The 15,602-nt window shown below is 47.4% G+C and overlaps 1 protein-coding gene across 5 annotated transcripts in view; it reads left to right on the forward strand.

Moving 5' to 3' along the window:
• The first annotated feature begins 9,122 nt into the window (after window positions 1-9,122).
• Window positions 9,123-15,602, forward strand: part of COP1 (COP1 E3 ubiquitin ligase) — a 132,938-nt gene continuing 126,458 nt past the window's right edge. For 2 of the 5 annotated variants that reach the window (XM_065674141.1, XM_065674143.1), the window contains exon 1: window positions 9,123-9,580. In XM_065674141.1, coding sequence (XP_065530213.1) covers window positions 9,243-9,580 — 338 coding nt within the window. In that variant the 5' untranslated portion in view covers window positions 9,123-9,242. Of the gene's footprint in view, window positions 9,581-10,386; window positions 10,698-14,738; window positions 14,908-15,602 lie in introns of those variants that run through there. The other 3 variants (XM_065674142.1, XM_065674144.1, XM_065674145.1) reach the window with 3 other exon arrangements.

Genomic DNA, 15,602 nt, shown 5'->3' on the forward strand with positions numbered 1-15,602 from the left:
TTCAGCTAGGCAGAGGGTGGGCATCAGGATGGCACTGAGCAGTCTTACATACATGCATCATGCATCTCCAAGGTTAAAGCTATTGGCTCAGTCCCCTGCATGCAGAAAGGGCTTTTATACTAGCTACGCCTAGGAGGGCAGGTGGAAGGAAAAAAATCAGTTTGATGTGGTACCCAATGGGAGGATGCTCTGTTCACAAGCCCCCTTTTGTAAGGGGACCCCATGTAGTACAAAGGGCTCTCTGTCCTCAGGGGAGACCCATGGCTGTAAAACAAAGAGAGACACCGGGAAAGCGTCTGGTTCATTATTCCCTTCTGAAAAGCTCTCCAGCGTCAGGCTTTTTAAAGGAAGATTCTGGGCAATGAGGGGGGTGTGGATTAAGGCTGAGATTCATTGGAAGAGGCAAAGGGGGAGGCTGGCAAGATGTAAACCCTCACCAAATGCCCTGGGAAGCACAGAGGGTCTTGGGCTGGCAGCAGGCACCACATGCCAGCACATGGGGCTCCTGGGAGAGGTCAGAGCTCTGTAGTATAAAGCTGTTTTCTCTGCTCCTCTAGGATGCATCTGAAGCATTTGAGGGGCACCACTCCCACAGAGGTTACCTTAATGCCACTGGCTTTGCTGGGGGTGTGCAGCCACACTCACTGGTGGCTCTGGAGTGCAGCTGGGTAGATGCTGGATAGAAAGCAAGTGCCAGCCAGTGCAACTTTTCCATGTGTCTGTTCTCAGCCATAAATACAGCTTCTGCTGGAGAAGGAGAGGGTGGGGAAGGTTATATTGTATTTGGGATGCTAAAGCACAAACCTGCTGCTTTCTGGGAATCTTCTGTATTAAACTGATCTGACTTAGAGCTCACAGCATCATCCTTGACACTTGCTGCAGGTTGGGATGGTCTTGCAAAGTGCGACTTGCTCTCAGGGGAACCAGGGAGCAGAGCCACTCCTGGCAGCAGGCAGAGATGGGAAGCTGGCTCTGTTCCCTGCGAGAGGGGCTGTAAATGGCCTCCCTTTCCTTTGTCATTACCTGGCAGCAGCAGCCCTGGCAGAGATGAGTCTGAGAAGCAGCAGGCTGCAATAACTAGGTATGGAGCATCTTCGCTCGGTCTGAGCTTGCCCTCTGATGGTAAACTCTGGTAGTGAGAAGAAAGCAGGTCTCTTCCCAAAACTCCTCGCGGGGGGGCGGTGGTGTGGTTCCCCACTACCCAGCTGATCCCACTGATGCTAATAAAGCATTTCAGAGTGCTGCTGCTATGAAGGCATACTTAGCTCCTTGGGCTGAAGATTGTCCCAGTGAGGGCAGCTTCTCCATGCAGTCCCTTGGCCATGTTGGCCCAAGTCCTGCCCTACCCCAGGGAGGGCTAGAGAAACAGGGACTGGCAGAAGGCAAGCAAGGTAGTGCAGGGATGCTGCAGCAGCCCAAAGCGGGAATCAACACCACAGTCTTTTTAAGGCCCTAGTTTGGAAAAGGAGCCGGGGAACATAAACAAGCAACTTCTGCCAGCCATAGCCATCCACTAGCTTACTCAAATCCAGCAGCTGACATTTTTGGGGGTGCTGTGTTTTGTGCATAGTCCCTGGAAATTCAGCCTGGACATTGTATTTCTCAGGCCATGTGTACAGGGAGGGATGAGAACAGGCACAACTTTGTCTTTTTTAATCATGACAAATCTATATGATATCTGTCTGGCCTGTGAGTGACAAGATAGTATTACTGTGGGTCATCCTAGGCTGCAGGTAACAGAGGGGACACAAGGAGCAGAGACTGCTCCAGCTGGGCAAAGCAGCGAGCAGAGGGTGAGAGTGGTGTGTGCCCAACAGCAAAAATGCAGGTAAATACATATAGATCTTTGGGTTGGTTCACTTTGATTTCACAACTCCAGAAGGCCTTAGGATAGTTTTTCTCATCAGATAACCAGCAGAGATGTCATTTTCTGTTGCACTTGAAGAAGGAGACACACCAGATATTTCCTTGTGCCCAGTGTAGGTTTGATTTGGGCAATGAAGAATAGCACATTGGCTAGATGGAAAAGCTCACCTCATGCAGGCAGAATTTGTGTCTGCCAGAGGCAACAGGGCAGTGTAAAATTTCCTGGGCTGGAACCCATCAGTAGTTCCGTGGATCATACCCTGAAATGCCCTCATTGGTAGCTGTCTTCCATAGAAGGGTAAATTTTTCAAAACCCATTGATCTGCATCAGAAGAATCAACCCCAATGAATTAAAGTGGACTGGTGAATATTCAGACTCGTCAACCCTAACACTGTCATTTGATGGGCTTGGAAATACTGAGATCTGAAATAGATTTCTCTGTGTGTGTTTCACTTCCTGACTTTTTGAAATGTTACAGCTCACTTCTTCCAGTCTGCCCCTATAACCACAAGGGCCAGGCGCACACTTCCCTAAAAATGCTGCAGAGCAACCTGGCTCAGGCAAACACCAGATCCGGGCAGCTGGGGCTACAAGAAAATATCAGCTCTTGCAAGCCATGCAGTAAATCTTAACAGGTGGCAACACTAAAGACAGATGGCTTTTGCCATCCATAACATAGTGGAGAGAGCTCATGGGGACAGCAGAACATGCTAATGCTCAAAAAAAACAGTTGCAAGCCACTAGCTAGACCTGTCCCATAGTATAAGTGAACATAAACTAAATCAGTATCAATCATCTTGTGGGAAAGAAATCACTTCGGACAGAGATGCCAAATTCATCCTTATTAAAAATTATTAGAACAGTTACACAAGGAATGAATTTGACCATGGGTTGTATTTAGGGAAGGTATATTACCTGAGAGTGGGAGCAATAGCAGAGGCTGGGTTTGGCCAGATTTGGGGGTGTCAGTGGGAGCAGGGATGCTGGGTAAGGAACACTGAGACTCGCCACTGCACTGCACTGCATGAGAACTGATGAGCTTTGGCAAAGCTGCAGCATCCTGAGATGGACCTGGAGCTGCACAAACCAAGGCTGGGGCAAGCCTGTGCGAGAGAGAAACCATCACTAGGCCTGCCTGCACTGAGTGGAGGGTTTAGTTAATATTTGCCTAGAAAGCCCACTCTCTGAATACAAGGTCAAAGACTCTCAGAAAGGACGTGCCATAAGGGAACCTTCGCTCTACCCCTAGGCACGTGCATTACAGTGTGGCGTTTAATAACAAGATGGCATCTTTTCTTTCCCCCTGCAAGGGGAATTTCATAATTCTGAGCAGTGAATCAGGTATTCCTGCTTCTGTGGGTCAGAAATGAAGTCAGGCTCTTCTGTAGCTTTGCTTCAGCACATTGAAATGGCAGTTGCATGCACATTTCTCTTATGGTCTCTGTAGTGCCTGGGAACTTTGAAGACAGTATTTCAGTATTAGAGATGAATCACCAAACGATTTTAACCCCATTTTAGTTCAGTCAAGTCAGATGCCTCTTCAGAAGACCTCAATGGTGTAATTTGCGGTGTAAAAATTACACTTCTGCCAGATACCCCTTTTATTTTTTCTTTAAAGTATCAGAGATTTTCAAACACAGCAGTAAATGTTAATATTTTATTTTGTTGATGCTTCAGTTCTGAAAATAGTTAAACCATTTTTGCTCAAAATCTCTACACCAACTTGCAGTTAGCCTAAGGCAACTTTGCAAGTGACAAAGGTGTTATAAAGTATTAAAAAAACACACTTTTTCTGTTAAATAACTCTATGTAATCTTAGCTATATGTTGCTAATGTATACATATGTTACATATGTATATACGTTACTGGAGACCAGTAACAAGTGGTGTCTCTCAGAGATCGGTGTTGGGACCAGTCTTGTTTAACATCTTCGTCGCTGACATGGACAGTGGGATTGAGTGCGCCCTCAGCAAGTTTGCCAATGACACCAAGCTGTGTGGTCCGGTTGATATGCTGGAGGGAAGGGATGCCATCCAGAGGGACCTTGACACGCTTGTGAGGTGGGCTGATGCCAACCTTATGAAGTTCAACCATGACAAGTGCAAGGTCGTACACCTGGGTCGGAGCAATCCCAGGCACAGCTACAGACTGGGCAAAGAAGAGATTCAGAGCAGCCCTGCAGAGAAGGACTTGGGGGTGCTGGTCGATGAGAAAATGAACATGAGCCGGCTGCAGTGTGCACTTGCAGCCCAGAAAGCCAACCGTATCCTGGGCTGCATCAAAAGGAGTGTGACCAGCAGGTCGAAGGAGGTGATCCTGCCCCTCTACTCTGCTCTTGTGAGACCTCACCTGGAGTATTGTGTGCAGTTCTGGTGTTCTCAACATAAAAAGGACATGGAACTGCTGGAACAAGTCCAGAGGAGGGCCACGAGGATGATCAGGGGACTGGAGCACCTCCCGTATGAAGACAGGCTGAGAAAGTGGGGCCTGTTCAGGCTGGAGAAGAGAAGGCTGCGTGGAGACCTCATAGCAGCCTTCCAGTATCTGAAGGGGGCCTATAGGGATGCTGGGGAGGGACTCTTCATCAGGGACTGTAGTGACAGGACAAGGGGTAACGGGTTAAAACTTAAACAGGGGAAGTTTAAATTGGATATAAGGAGGAAATTCTTTCCTGTTAGGGTGGTGAGACACTGGAATCGGTTGCCCAGGGAGGTTGTGAGTGCTCCATCCCTGGCAGTGTTCAAACCCAGGTTGGATGAAGCCTTGTGTGGGATGGTTTAGTGTGAGGTGTCCCTGCCCATGGCAGGGGGGTTGGAACTAGATGATCTTGAGGTCCTTTCCAACCCTAACTATTCTATGATTCTATGAAGCATCCCTCTCCTAGCACTACTTGCTTCTACAATATTGAACTAGAAAATACATTGAAAAAACAACTAACCAACCAGTCCCCCACAGTTCCTGCTATACTCATATCTCAAGCAGCCTGAGCTAACCTAAACTGTGTACTGTAATAACCAAATATTCTTTCACAGTCAAGTTTCAGGTGATGACCAGACATGTACCTGAGTTCCTGTAAGAGAAACTAGATTTTACTCTTCTGCCAAAATATAGTCATTAAATGCATCGTGCCCCTTCCTCAAGGGCTCTCCCCTGTGCAGGCACCAGACAGGTACCACTGCCCTGCAGAGACAATGCCTGCTGTGCGCAAGAAGTGCTGTGCAATATTCTCCTGTCAGATGTGCCCTCCAAATCCCCAGTCCCCACATCTCTGTGTCTGACTTCCAGAATGGAAATCCAGAGAGATGTGTGCAGGTTTCTCACAGTTAACTGGGCAGGGAGTGTACCTGACGGGTAGGAACTGGGACTCCTGGATAACTCTCCTGCAGGTAACCTTTAGGAGAAGTTGCTGACAGCCTGATTTTGAGATTTATGGAGCATTAAGAGTTCCCATTGACTTTGTAACCAGGTGATGAATCTGTCTATGCTTAATTTTTCTCAGCTATAAAATGGGAGAAATGGTATTTCTGCCACTGGCTAGCTGGGAGGTTAGTGCAATGATTATTAATAAAGCTATCTAATGACCTCTGGAGCAGCAATTCCCAGGCCAGGGTAGCAGTTCCTAGTAGGGGTTGCTACGCTCCTGAACGGACTAACGGACCCAGTAGAAATTAGGTGGCAGCAACGAGCTCAGAAATGGAAGCAGAAGTAATTTTCCTAATGAGTCATCATCAGTCAGGAACTGATCCTGGGAGGTGACTGTCACTTCCCCCAAACATCTGGTGTCACTCTGTGTGGAAGAAGTCTCAGTCTCCTTGCATGGTGATCCATGCAGAGCATCATTAATGATTTCTGTGTCTGTGCTACAACTGAACACCACAGCTGCAACTGCCTGCTGCACAGGAAAAGGAGCTGCACTCATGAAAGTCACAAACTCGGGACTTATAATTAAGTAGAATTTAGGTACCCAGAAGAGCAGAATGTATACTGCTATTAAGGTTCATTCATCTATAGATAGTACTTGCTACTCCTTCCTTTAACGACACAGGTAGTGCATCATCCTTCTTTGCACAGGATCAGAACTGGTACTTCACTGCTTGGGATATAGTTAGCAACTGGCTTTGAAGGCTGGAAAATAGAGAAGAATGACAACAAACTCCTACAACCCGTCTTCCAAAATGCACGTCTGTCAGAAATATCAGTTTCTTTGTATAACACAATCATAAATGGCTATACTTGGAGACAGCTGATCGCAGAGTAACTGATTTGCCTTCAGCCTAAGTTTCACGCCAGTCAGGAACAGGTCATGTTTACTGGCTGGGCAGGAGGTGTTTGCCTTGCTGTACTCCATACATCTTTGAAGGCAAGCAGACATAATACCTCCTTTAAGAGAGGACACAAAGGTAATACCCAGATAAAGAGAGAAAACACAGGCAGTCCTCCGCGGGCAGGTTTAAACCTGAACAGAACCCTAGGAATAGCGTGCTACATGAGGATGCAGGTGTTCCCACACCAGGACTCTCCCCTCTGTCCCAAACCCATCATGAGTTGTGCTTCAATGCAGGATTCCAGCCCCAAGGCAGTGCAAGCATCTGGCACACTGCTGGATGGAGACAGAGAAAAACCTCTTAGAGCTGATCTATCATGTTTCATTCTTGTACCCCTGCCATTGAGTCTAATAAAAGCACTGTCGATACTTGGACTGTAGCAAATTAATTCTTAGAGCTCATTTCATGCTAACAGGGACTGGAAGGTAGCTGACTTATCACTGCTTCAGCTGCGGTGAACTTTAAAACTGGGAGACTTTACCCATGCCTTTTATGCCAGTGTAATGCATAGGTATCTGCAGGAAGTAGCATCTAATCTTCCCTTGGGCTGTATACACTGATCTTGGAACTAATAACACAAGGTAACCCCAGGAAAGAAATACCTCCATAAGCCAGAGGCTGTTCAGTATGCAACAGGGCAGTGAAGAGAAGGTCTTCACTTAGAGGACCTCCAAGACCTCATTATTTCCTAAAGCTCAGATATGAGAGAGTTGGTCCTTCGGTGCTGAAGGTGCTGGGTGCCACACTTGCCGCCAGGCCTGTGGGTGTAGGTGTTGTTGTGAAGGCCAGTTATATGTAGGGATAAGTGAGGATGTATTTGATCTTTAACAACTTTTACCTGTGTCATTTTTTCCTCTCTGGCACACAGTCAGTAATGGCATCAAAGAATAGCAAAACTTTCCAAGGATCAGCCAGTATGTGTGAAGCATGTAGAAAGGCTACTGCAAACATGGCTTTGTTCTTCCCTTGGAAACCCAGAAGTCTCACTGCAGACTTATCCATAAAGCTTTTGGCCCCTCTGGAAGACAAGGAAATGAGGCTTTCCTTTCTATTAGCAATAGGAAATAAGATGCAGACACCAACAGTTAGGCTCAAAGGTATTTAGGCAATTTTCTTTTGTTCCCACTGAAAACAGGGGAAAATCAGTATGTTTCAATGTTCTTATGGAGCTAGTCCTGAGACCTGCTGGTCAAAATGCTATTTATAGAAAACATGGGAACACAATGGCTGAAAAAACCCCAAACCAAACCAAATCAAAACACCAAAACTACAAAAAGGAAAGTCTTTAATAACAGCATGAAAGAGTTAAATCATGGGAGTGACTATAATGGCAGATGTCAGCTTGTAAAGGGAAGACTACTGGATCTCAAAAAGAAGCTGCCTTTGAATTTCCCAGCTTGCACAGATCCATGTTTACACACTAAAATTCCTCACAAAGACAGTTTAGGTTTTGTTGACTGTCTTGGTTGGTGGTTTTTTTTTTTTTTCCCAACATTAGTGATACATACATAGAGGCAAATACTCAATTGTATTCAAGCACAGTCGAGAGGGACGGACAGGAGGAGCACTCCACAGCTCTCCACTTGCAGCAGCATCTCCAGAAGAAATCAAGAGCTGTGTCTCCCTTTGGGACATTTGTGGTCCCCCATCCCTGCCACCCTGCTGCATGTCAGTGAGGTCTCTGAACATCTCTGGTCAGTAAATACTGCCTACCTGAAGCCACCTTTTTTTTCTCTCAGACCAGTTTTACCAGCTCTCATACTGGTTTCACAGCCCACTGAAGGCTCACTCTACCGCCCGTACTGGGAGGAGTGCTGCAGAGCTGATCTCTTTGGGCGTTTTCCCTTTCCTGGGTTTAGGATTACCATTCTCAGGGAATGCCCTAGTGTTTCACTGGCTGCCTCTTTAACCCTGAACAGGTAAAGCTGACTGCAGAAAATACAGTTAACACAAAGGAGGCAATATGTTTCTGTAGGTTTTTTGAAGAGAAATGAAGGGCAACAACAGGTATCTCTCTGCAGTGATTCTGCCCAAGATGCGAAGTTGGCAAGTGCTCTGTTCCATGAACCCTTCAGTTTGGCTTGCAAAAGTCTGGGGGCAGCACCTCTTGTTACACCCAAAGCATCTTCGGGGCATCAGTCATTAACACTTTATTCACCGACTTCGGCAGAAAGCAGTTTATCCTCGCTTCTGTACAACCATGTGCTACTGTAGGGTAGCAGGAACAAGCTGCGGGCCTTGTTAGTGGGATTCCCACCTGCCCAGGCAGTGAGGAGAGCTGGCTCAAGATCAGCAAAAGCTGCAAACTCATTACTGGATGCCCTTCTGTGTGGCTGGACACGGAAATGATGCTCAGGATAAAGCTCAGCAGGTGTAGAGCTGCTCCTTGGGGGACTCTCTGTGGGGTAACTGTAAGCGAGAGCACGCTGAAAGACACGGACCAATCCTGCCTGTTGCAGGACCCCGAGGGGTTCGGGTGGCCAGTGCCAGTCTCTGAGGGCCAGTATGGCAGCCTTCCTCCGGCACTGCTGCGCTCCGATGGAGATGCGGTGTCGGGGGGAGAATGCCTTCCTGCCTACAGCCAGAGCTGGCTTCGCGGGCGCGGAAGCGCATGGGGCAGGCAGCTCCGAGGCGCACAGCCGCCGCCCGGCTCCCCGTCGCCCGGCCCCAACCTGCCGCCGAGCTTCCCCGCGCCGCCGCTGGCTTATGCCTGGGGGCACCTCCGGACGCCCGGCCGGGGCGGCCACGCACCAAGCTCCCGGCAACGCAAGGCCCGCGGGGGCCGGGCCGCGGCACCCGACGCCCCGCCCCGAGGGGAGCAGGGCCCCGCCCCGGGCGGCGCATGCGCGGGGGGCTGTGCGTCTGTCAATAAAGCTTGAACAAGCGCCGGGCCGGGGGCGCGCGGGCGGGCGCGCGTTTTGCCCCCACCCCCTCTTTTTTTTTTCCCCCTTGTTTGAAGGAACTTTATTGTTCCCGCGGCGCCGCGCGCGGGGATGCGCTGAGGCCGCGCCACCGTCGGCCCCGCTCCGACCGACCGGCCCGGCCTCGGCATGTCGGGCAGCCGCCCGCCGCCGCACCCCGCCGCGCCGCCCGCCGCCACCCCGGCCTCCTCCTCTTCCTCCTCCTCCTCCTCCTCGGCGGCCATGGCGCCGGGCTCGTCCTCCTCGGGCGGCGCGGCGGCGCGGCCTGTGCTGGTGGCGGCCGCCGTGTCGGGCTCCGGCGCGGGGCTGGCCCGGCTGGCGGCGGCGGCGCGGCCCGGCGGTGGAGGCTCCTCCGCGGGTGGCGGCGGTAGCGGCGCGGGCGGCGGCAGCAGGAAGAGGCCGCTGCTCACGCCGCTCTGCAACGGGCTCATCAACTCCTACGAGGACAAGAGCAACGACTTCGTCTGGTGGGTGCGATATATCGCGAAGGTATCACCCGCTACCCCGCTGAGGGAAGCCGGGGCGCTGCCGTGCCGGCGGGAAGCCCGGCGGGGTGTAAAATACCAGTGGGAGGACGGAGCAGCCGGCAGCGGCACCTCGGGGGTCCTCTGAGGGGAAAGAGGCGTTGGGTACGTCTGATTGCCCTCGAGGGGTTGTGGCCTGGGGGTTCCCACCGCCTTTGTGGTTATCTGGTTCCGTTTTGGCCCGGCGCAGCAGCGTTGCTTTCACCATCTGTGCTACTAAGCAAGCCCAGGTTATCCCCAGCAGGTTCCTCCTCGGGTACACTCCGGCGCAGCCCAACTTACCGGGAAGGACTGACAACACGAGGCGTTTCCTCATACACAGCTTGTTGACATCGCAAACGAATGCCCCGTTTCCCTGGGTGGTGTAGCCTCAGCAGGGGCTGGAGGGTACTGTGGTGGGTGGGATGGCCTCTCCAGAGCCTTCCCGCTGCCCCGATCTGACCTCCGGAACAGGAGCCAATGAAGATTATGTCCTCCTACGGACTACATCCATGGGGTCTCTTGGTGGCTAATAGATCCAGCAAAGCTGCCGTGGCTTTGCCGCTCTTGCTGGGAAGGGTTGTCTGGTTTGAAACAGCAATAAGGATTGTGTCGGTCTGGCACTTAAAACCAGATGAGTGGGAAATTTCTGTGATGGTGGGATAAAAAAATTTCATGAAGCTGTTCAGATGGTGTTTTTCTAATGTTCAGCCAAAGCTGTAGCTCATAGCTGGAAATACCCTTTCATTAGAAGTGGTAGGCCAAGGCTGACTGCTATGTGTGGTTTGAGAACTGGTGGTAATTGGCAGTTTTAAAGACAGCCCATTGCTGATGGGTTTCAAACCTCCTCACATAAGGAGTAGATTTTATTATTTATTTTATAGCTGGTTGGAGGTACTAAAATGTGAGAAGAGGAAGTAGGGGTAAGTGTTCATATCTGAGACTGGCAAACAGTGAAGAGATACTGGAAGGAAGCTTGAGTTGTAGGAAAGCTGTGTATCGGAAAGAAACAGTAAAAAAATAGAGGAAGAGAAATGGCGTACAGCTTCCAAGATGACTTTCTGGCAGCTCTGACTTACAGGTGAGCGTTGAAAGCTTGTTATCTGCAGAGAACAGGCCTTGTCTCAAAAACCTGTAGGCTTTATTTTACAGCTTTGTAAATTCTGCAGATGAGAAGTATCCTTGCTACTAAAGTGGGAACCTGAGGCTGCTGAAAAGTTAGTGGCAGAAAAAGCAATAAGTACTTCTTACTAGTAATAATCATAAACTACTGCACAGTAGCAGAATTAGGATGAGAGGACAGCTGTTATCAGCTGATGTCCTGTCCCGGCTCAAGGCTCTAGGCTATGTTAGGTGGATGTAAGAGCACTTGGTGTGGGAGATGGCTGCATTGCTGTTCGTCATGGGTTTTGTGATCATGGGAGATAAAGCAATTGCAAATGCTGGTGTTCCTCTGTTCCCTATACAGTTACACTCTTACAGAAGTGGTCTGCAGCTATTGCTCTCTGTACTTTCCTGGTCAGCTGTCACTTCCTGTTTTGTTGTCTGTTGTAGAAATGGGGGTATTTGAGTGGAAACAAGTTTGTAGGCCAGTTGAAGTATTTTAAGATGATTCAAAAAGCTGAGTTTCTTATTTGTGTGGGGTTTTTTTTTGATGATTTTGTTTGTTTTTCTGCAGGTAAGTACTGTTCATGCTTCAAGGAGAGCATGTAATTAGCTGTTTTCTCCTCACTGAGGACTGCTGCTGGCTGAACAAGTGTGGGGAGGAAATGAGCTGAGTAGTAATTGTGGCAAAATGTCTTATCCCCCTTTTGTTGGTATTTACAAGAGCCACATTGGGCATATTGAAGTGCAAGTCAGAAGCCTTAACAGCAGACAGTAATTATAGTTAGCTTACCTGGGTTCTTCACAACTGTGTATTTCTGTGGGCTGTTGGGTTTGTGCTTATTAACATTATCTTCAAATTATAGTATTCCTCGTATTTGTTTTGTTTTACTTTTTGGGTTTATTATTCTTTCTTTTTTTTTAGTTAGCAATACAATTATGCAGTACAGAAACTCAACTGGGCAACTCTGGAATTTTGAATGATGCCCAAGAAAACATGTATGTGTGCTGGTTTAAAGTGAATTATAGATTTCGATATCTGCGTGAGAAGCAGAAGTTTTCCATATGCTGGGTTTTTTGTGTGTGAGTTCCTTTTTTACATAAGGACACTTCCAAGATGCTGCCAGCTGCAGGAAACTGAACATGGGCTGTGAGTTGCTGCTAGCTACAGCTGTAAACTTTGTAGATTCTGACCATGCCAGACTGAAGGTAGGAAGGGGTAAACAGATAAGTTTGGAGCATCAGGTGCAAATTAAAATCCTGTAAATGATGTTAATGTGTGCAACTTTCCTGCCTGTCTTCTGAAAGTGCTGTCTCAACCATGTGAGGCCTAGGCTGTAATCTAAATGTTGGCATACGTTGCTAGTCTGGGTTGTGAAATGTTTAGCAAGTATATGCTCAGGAGTTTGCAAGTGTGTACTGTTTGTGGTGTGTATCAACTTCTGCCTGGAAAAGTGTAACTCTGCTCAAGAAAGCCAGTAAGCCTGACTTACTGGACAACTTCATTATAAAAAGGGGAAATGTTTTTGTTTTGTGCCGGATGTAGAATTTAAAGGTAATTTGTGCTGTTCCTGTAGCCAGGCCTCTTTCCACTTGCCTGGAGAGCATCTGAAAGGAAACCTAATCAAAGGATTTTTGCTGTCCAGCAGTGTAATTGCTTACAGTTCTTCCAGACCCTACATCAGCCCTCCTAGTTAGTGGTTGACTAAACCTCTTTAAAACCAGTTACTATCCGCTTTGCGCCCTGGATATAGGGGATATTACTGTATGCTGCTTCATACCAGTGCTCGTTTCTGAGCTCTGGCATACATAAGAACATATGGAAGAGGGGACATTGCATGCTGACCTGGAGAGGTACATCCAACAAACTTGGGTGTGGGGAGTTTAAAGGTAGGCTTGCAGGTGCATAGGTTTTTAAAAACTGTTTTTTCCTTGGGTCGTTGCCTGTTAATGCCAAGCATGGACTGAGTGTAGTTGGTCACACGTTTGTGATCTGGCAAACCCCTTTAGGACGGAATACTGCAAATTGACCCTGGAGGTCACAAACTGAAAGGACAGTGAGCTGTTTGCATACCATGTAAAATTATAGTTTTATAATCTATTGTTATATTAGAGTTTCAAATTGAGCAGATAGTAATGGCAGCGATCTTTGACCTGGCCACCTTATATGGACAGAGCCTGCAGCAAGTCCTGGTCTCTCTTTAGACCAAAGAGGAACAGAATAGGAGGGAGGAACTGTAAAGGGTCTTCTCTCCTGGAGAGCAGAAGGAAATTTGAAATGTGTTGAAATTTATAGTGACCACTTTCAGGTCTACTCCTGAGACACAAAATGGTAAGCCTTTGCAGTGCTGGATAAAAAATTGTTAAGTAAATAAGGCATCAGTGTCTGGTGAAGATCACAGAATCACAGAATCCCAAGGGTTGGAAGGGACCTCAAAAGATCATCTAGTCCAACCCCCCCGCAAGAGCAGGGTAACCTACAGTACATCACGCAGGAACTTGTCCAGGCGGGCCTTGAATATCTCCAGTGTAGGAGACTCCACAACCCCCCTGGGCAACCTGTTCCAGTGCTCTGTCACTCTTACAGTGACAGAGCTTCAGTGACATCTTTGGCTTACTGAAGTAATTTACATCCTTTTTGCCTGGCTCTGCTGCTGAAGACAAATAGAGAATAAGAGGTATCTCGTGCAGAGAAGACTTGATTTCACCATACTTCTGCTTCTCAATTTTGGTGTATACTAGAAACTGTAGTATGTCTCAAGTCCCCATCACTCCACTGCTTTCTGGTTGTTTTAAGTTAGCAACTTTCATGTGTTATAGCCAGCTTGACTTTGGCAATATTAAAAGTCATCAATCTTGTTTCCATTTGTAAATTGGTGAGCATTTTAGGGGAAACAGTTTTTAATAGAAACTTTAGGCTCCATTAACGATGACCCTGGCACTGAATGGCTACGTGTGCTGGCTGTAATTGCTTTTCCTCAACCATTTTGTCTCTGACACTTCTCCAGTCAAACTGGTATGAAGAAGAATAAGTTTAGGATCTTGGGTGGCTGTCATGTTAGGAGGTAATCTTACTATTTCAGGTCTGATTTGTGATGCCTGTTGCAGACAGAGGAGCATTACAGCCTTGTTGATTGCTGCACTTCTTGGAGGGAGGGCATTAGGAGTGTGCTGGAAAGAATACATCTGACCCTGCGGGGAACAGCAGGTTTTAGCACAACACAGAGAGTGGGACTGTTATGCAGTATGACTAGAAGGCGGCGAAGAAATTAAGCTATTCATCACTAGTGCGGAAAAACCAGCTTCAGACACTCATCTAACCATAAGTCTTTGACTTTCTTTTTTTAAGGGCCATCTAATAGACTAAAAATATACCTAATTCTCCTCTTATTAATCCAGCTTTGTTGGTTAAGTTTGATCATAATTTATTCTGAGTAAACAGTGCCTTGAAACTAAGTAACTTCTAACTTGGGGATAGTGGCTTGAACTCCTGAAGATGGTGCTACTCAAGCTGAATGATGTGCAAAAAATGGTCTGTCGGGGTGGAAGAATGATAGGTGTGTGTTAGTTATTTTTGAGTAATTTTTTGAGGTGGCTCAGTTGGTTCATAGAGCAGCATTCTGGTTTGATTTAGTTTTGTATTTACACAGATAATTTGGTGAAATATTTAAGGCAACCTGGTCTGTATGCTAGGACAAACTTTTCAAGGTACCTTATTTTCCAGTTTGGTGGTTCAGAGGGGGGTTGCATTGCCAGGGGCCAAAACTTCTCCTATATAGGCTTAAAAAAATCAATACTTGAGGTATTTCCTTCTTCCTATTTTTAAATGTCTAATGGGGTAACAAATGTTAGTATCCTCTAAAATGGATGATAGAAAAGGGGAGTGACTTCCATGGATCACTAACAAGAAGGAAAGTTGAGGTGCTCCCCTCTGTTGCTCAGCCAGGCATCACTTACTTCAGTGTGATCTGGGGGTTTGTCTTGGATTCAAAGATTCATGATTTTTGAAAGTTGTTAACAGTTTATTAACAGCTCATTCTGTGGGAGCTGCCTTGTTGGAAGAAGGTGGGAGGAGGCTGTTTCTGAAGAAGACAAATGCTGGTGAAAACCTCTCCCAACTGTGAGATTGGTGTGGACTTGTGGGAGTGAGAGGAGAGCATTTGGATCTCTAAGGACTTGAAAGCAAGGTGAAGCTTGTGACACAGCACATACGTGTTATGTGCAGAATTGTGACATTGCTGTCCACACCATCTCACTGCATAGCTGGCCAAGACCTGAAGTTGAATATGTCTGTGACAGCATATCTTACCAGCTGTCAGAGATAGCAGCCATAGGAGTCACTGAAAGTAACATGCAGCTCTCTGCTTTACTCTGTATTTCATTTTTCTTTCGAACATGTCACAGCCACTTGATGATGAGACAATAACAATCTCACCTAATTCCTTTTTTTCTCATCTTGCTCAGATTCCTATGGGAGCACTGCTTGCTTGCACATCCTTCTTCAGCTAGGTTCTTGGTGATCACTCCCAGAGAGTTGGCTGTGGTTTGTCACTAGCTAGTCTTGGAAAAAACTAAAGCCTATATCTTCACTTGTGTTCCTCTGTTTTCCTTATGCACAGCCCCATGTTCTGCCCTTCCCATCTTCTCCTTTGACTTTGAAACACTGTGCTTAACTATTGGTTCCCTCTTTAGGTTGTGCTGTTGCCTTCACGGTGCTCTTCAGCAGCCTCAGTTCTGCCTGCTGCCTGGCAGTGCTCTGCAGGCACACCCCCTCACTGGCACTTTCTTTTCCTCATTATTAGTTCTTGTTCTTATGACATCATTACTATTTCTGTTCTGCCTCTTTGCTTTTTTTTTTAATTATAGATAGCCATTGGCTGGA

Source organism: Lathamus discolor, chromosome 3, assembly GCF_037157495.1.
Source record: "Lathamus discolor isolate bLatDis1 chromosome 3, bLatDis1.hap1, whole genome shotgun sequence".
Lineage (NCBI taxonomy): Eukaryota > Metazoa > Chordata > Aves > Psittaciformes > Psittacidae > Lathamus > Lathamus discolor.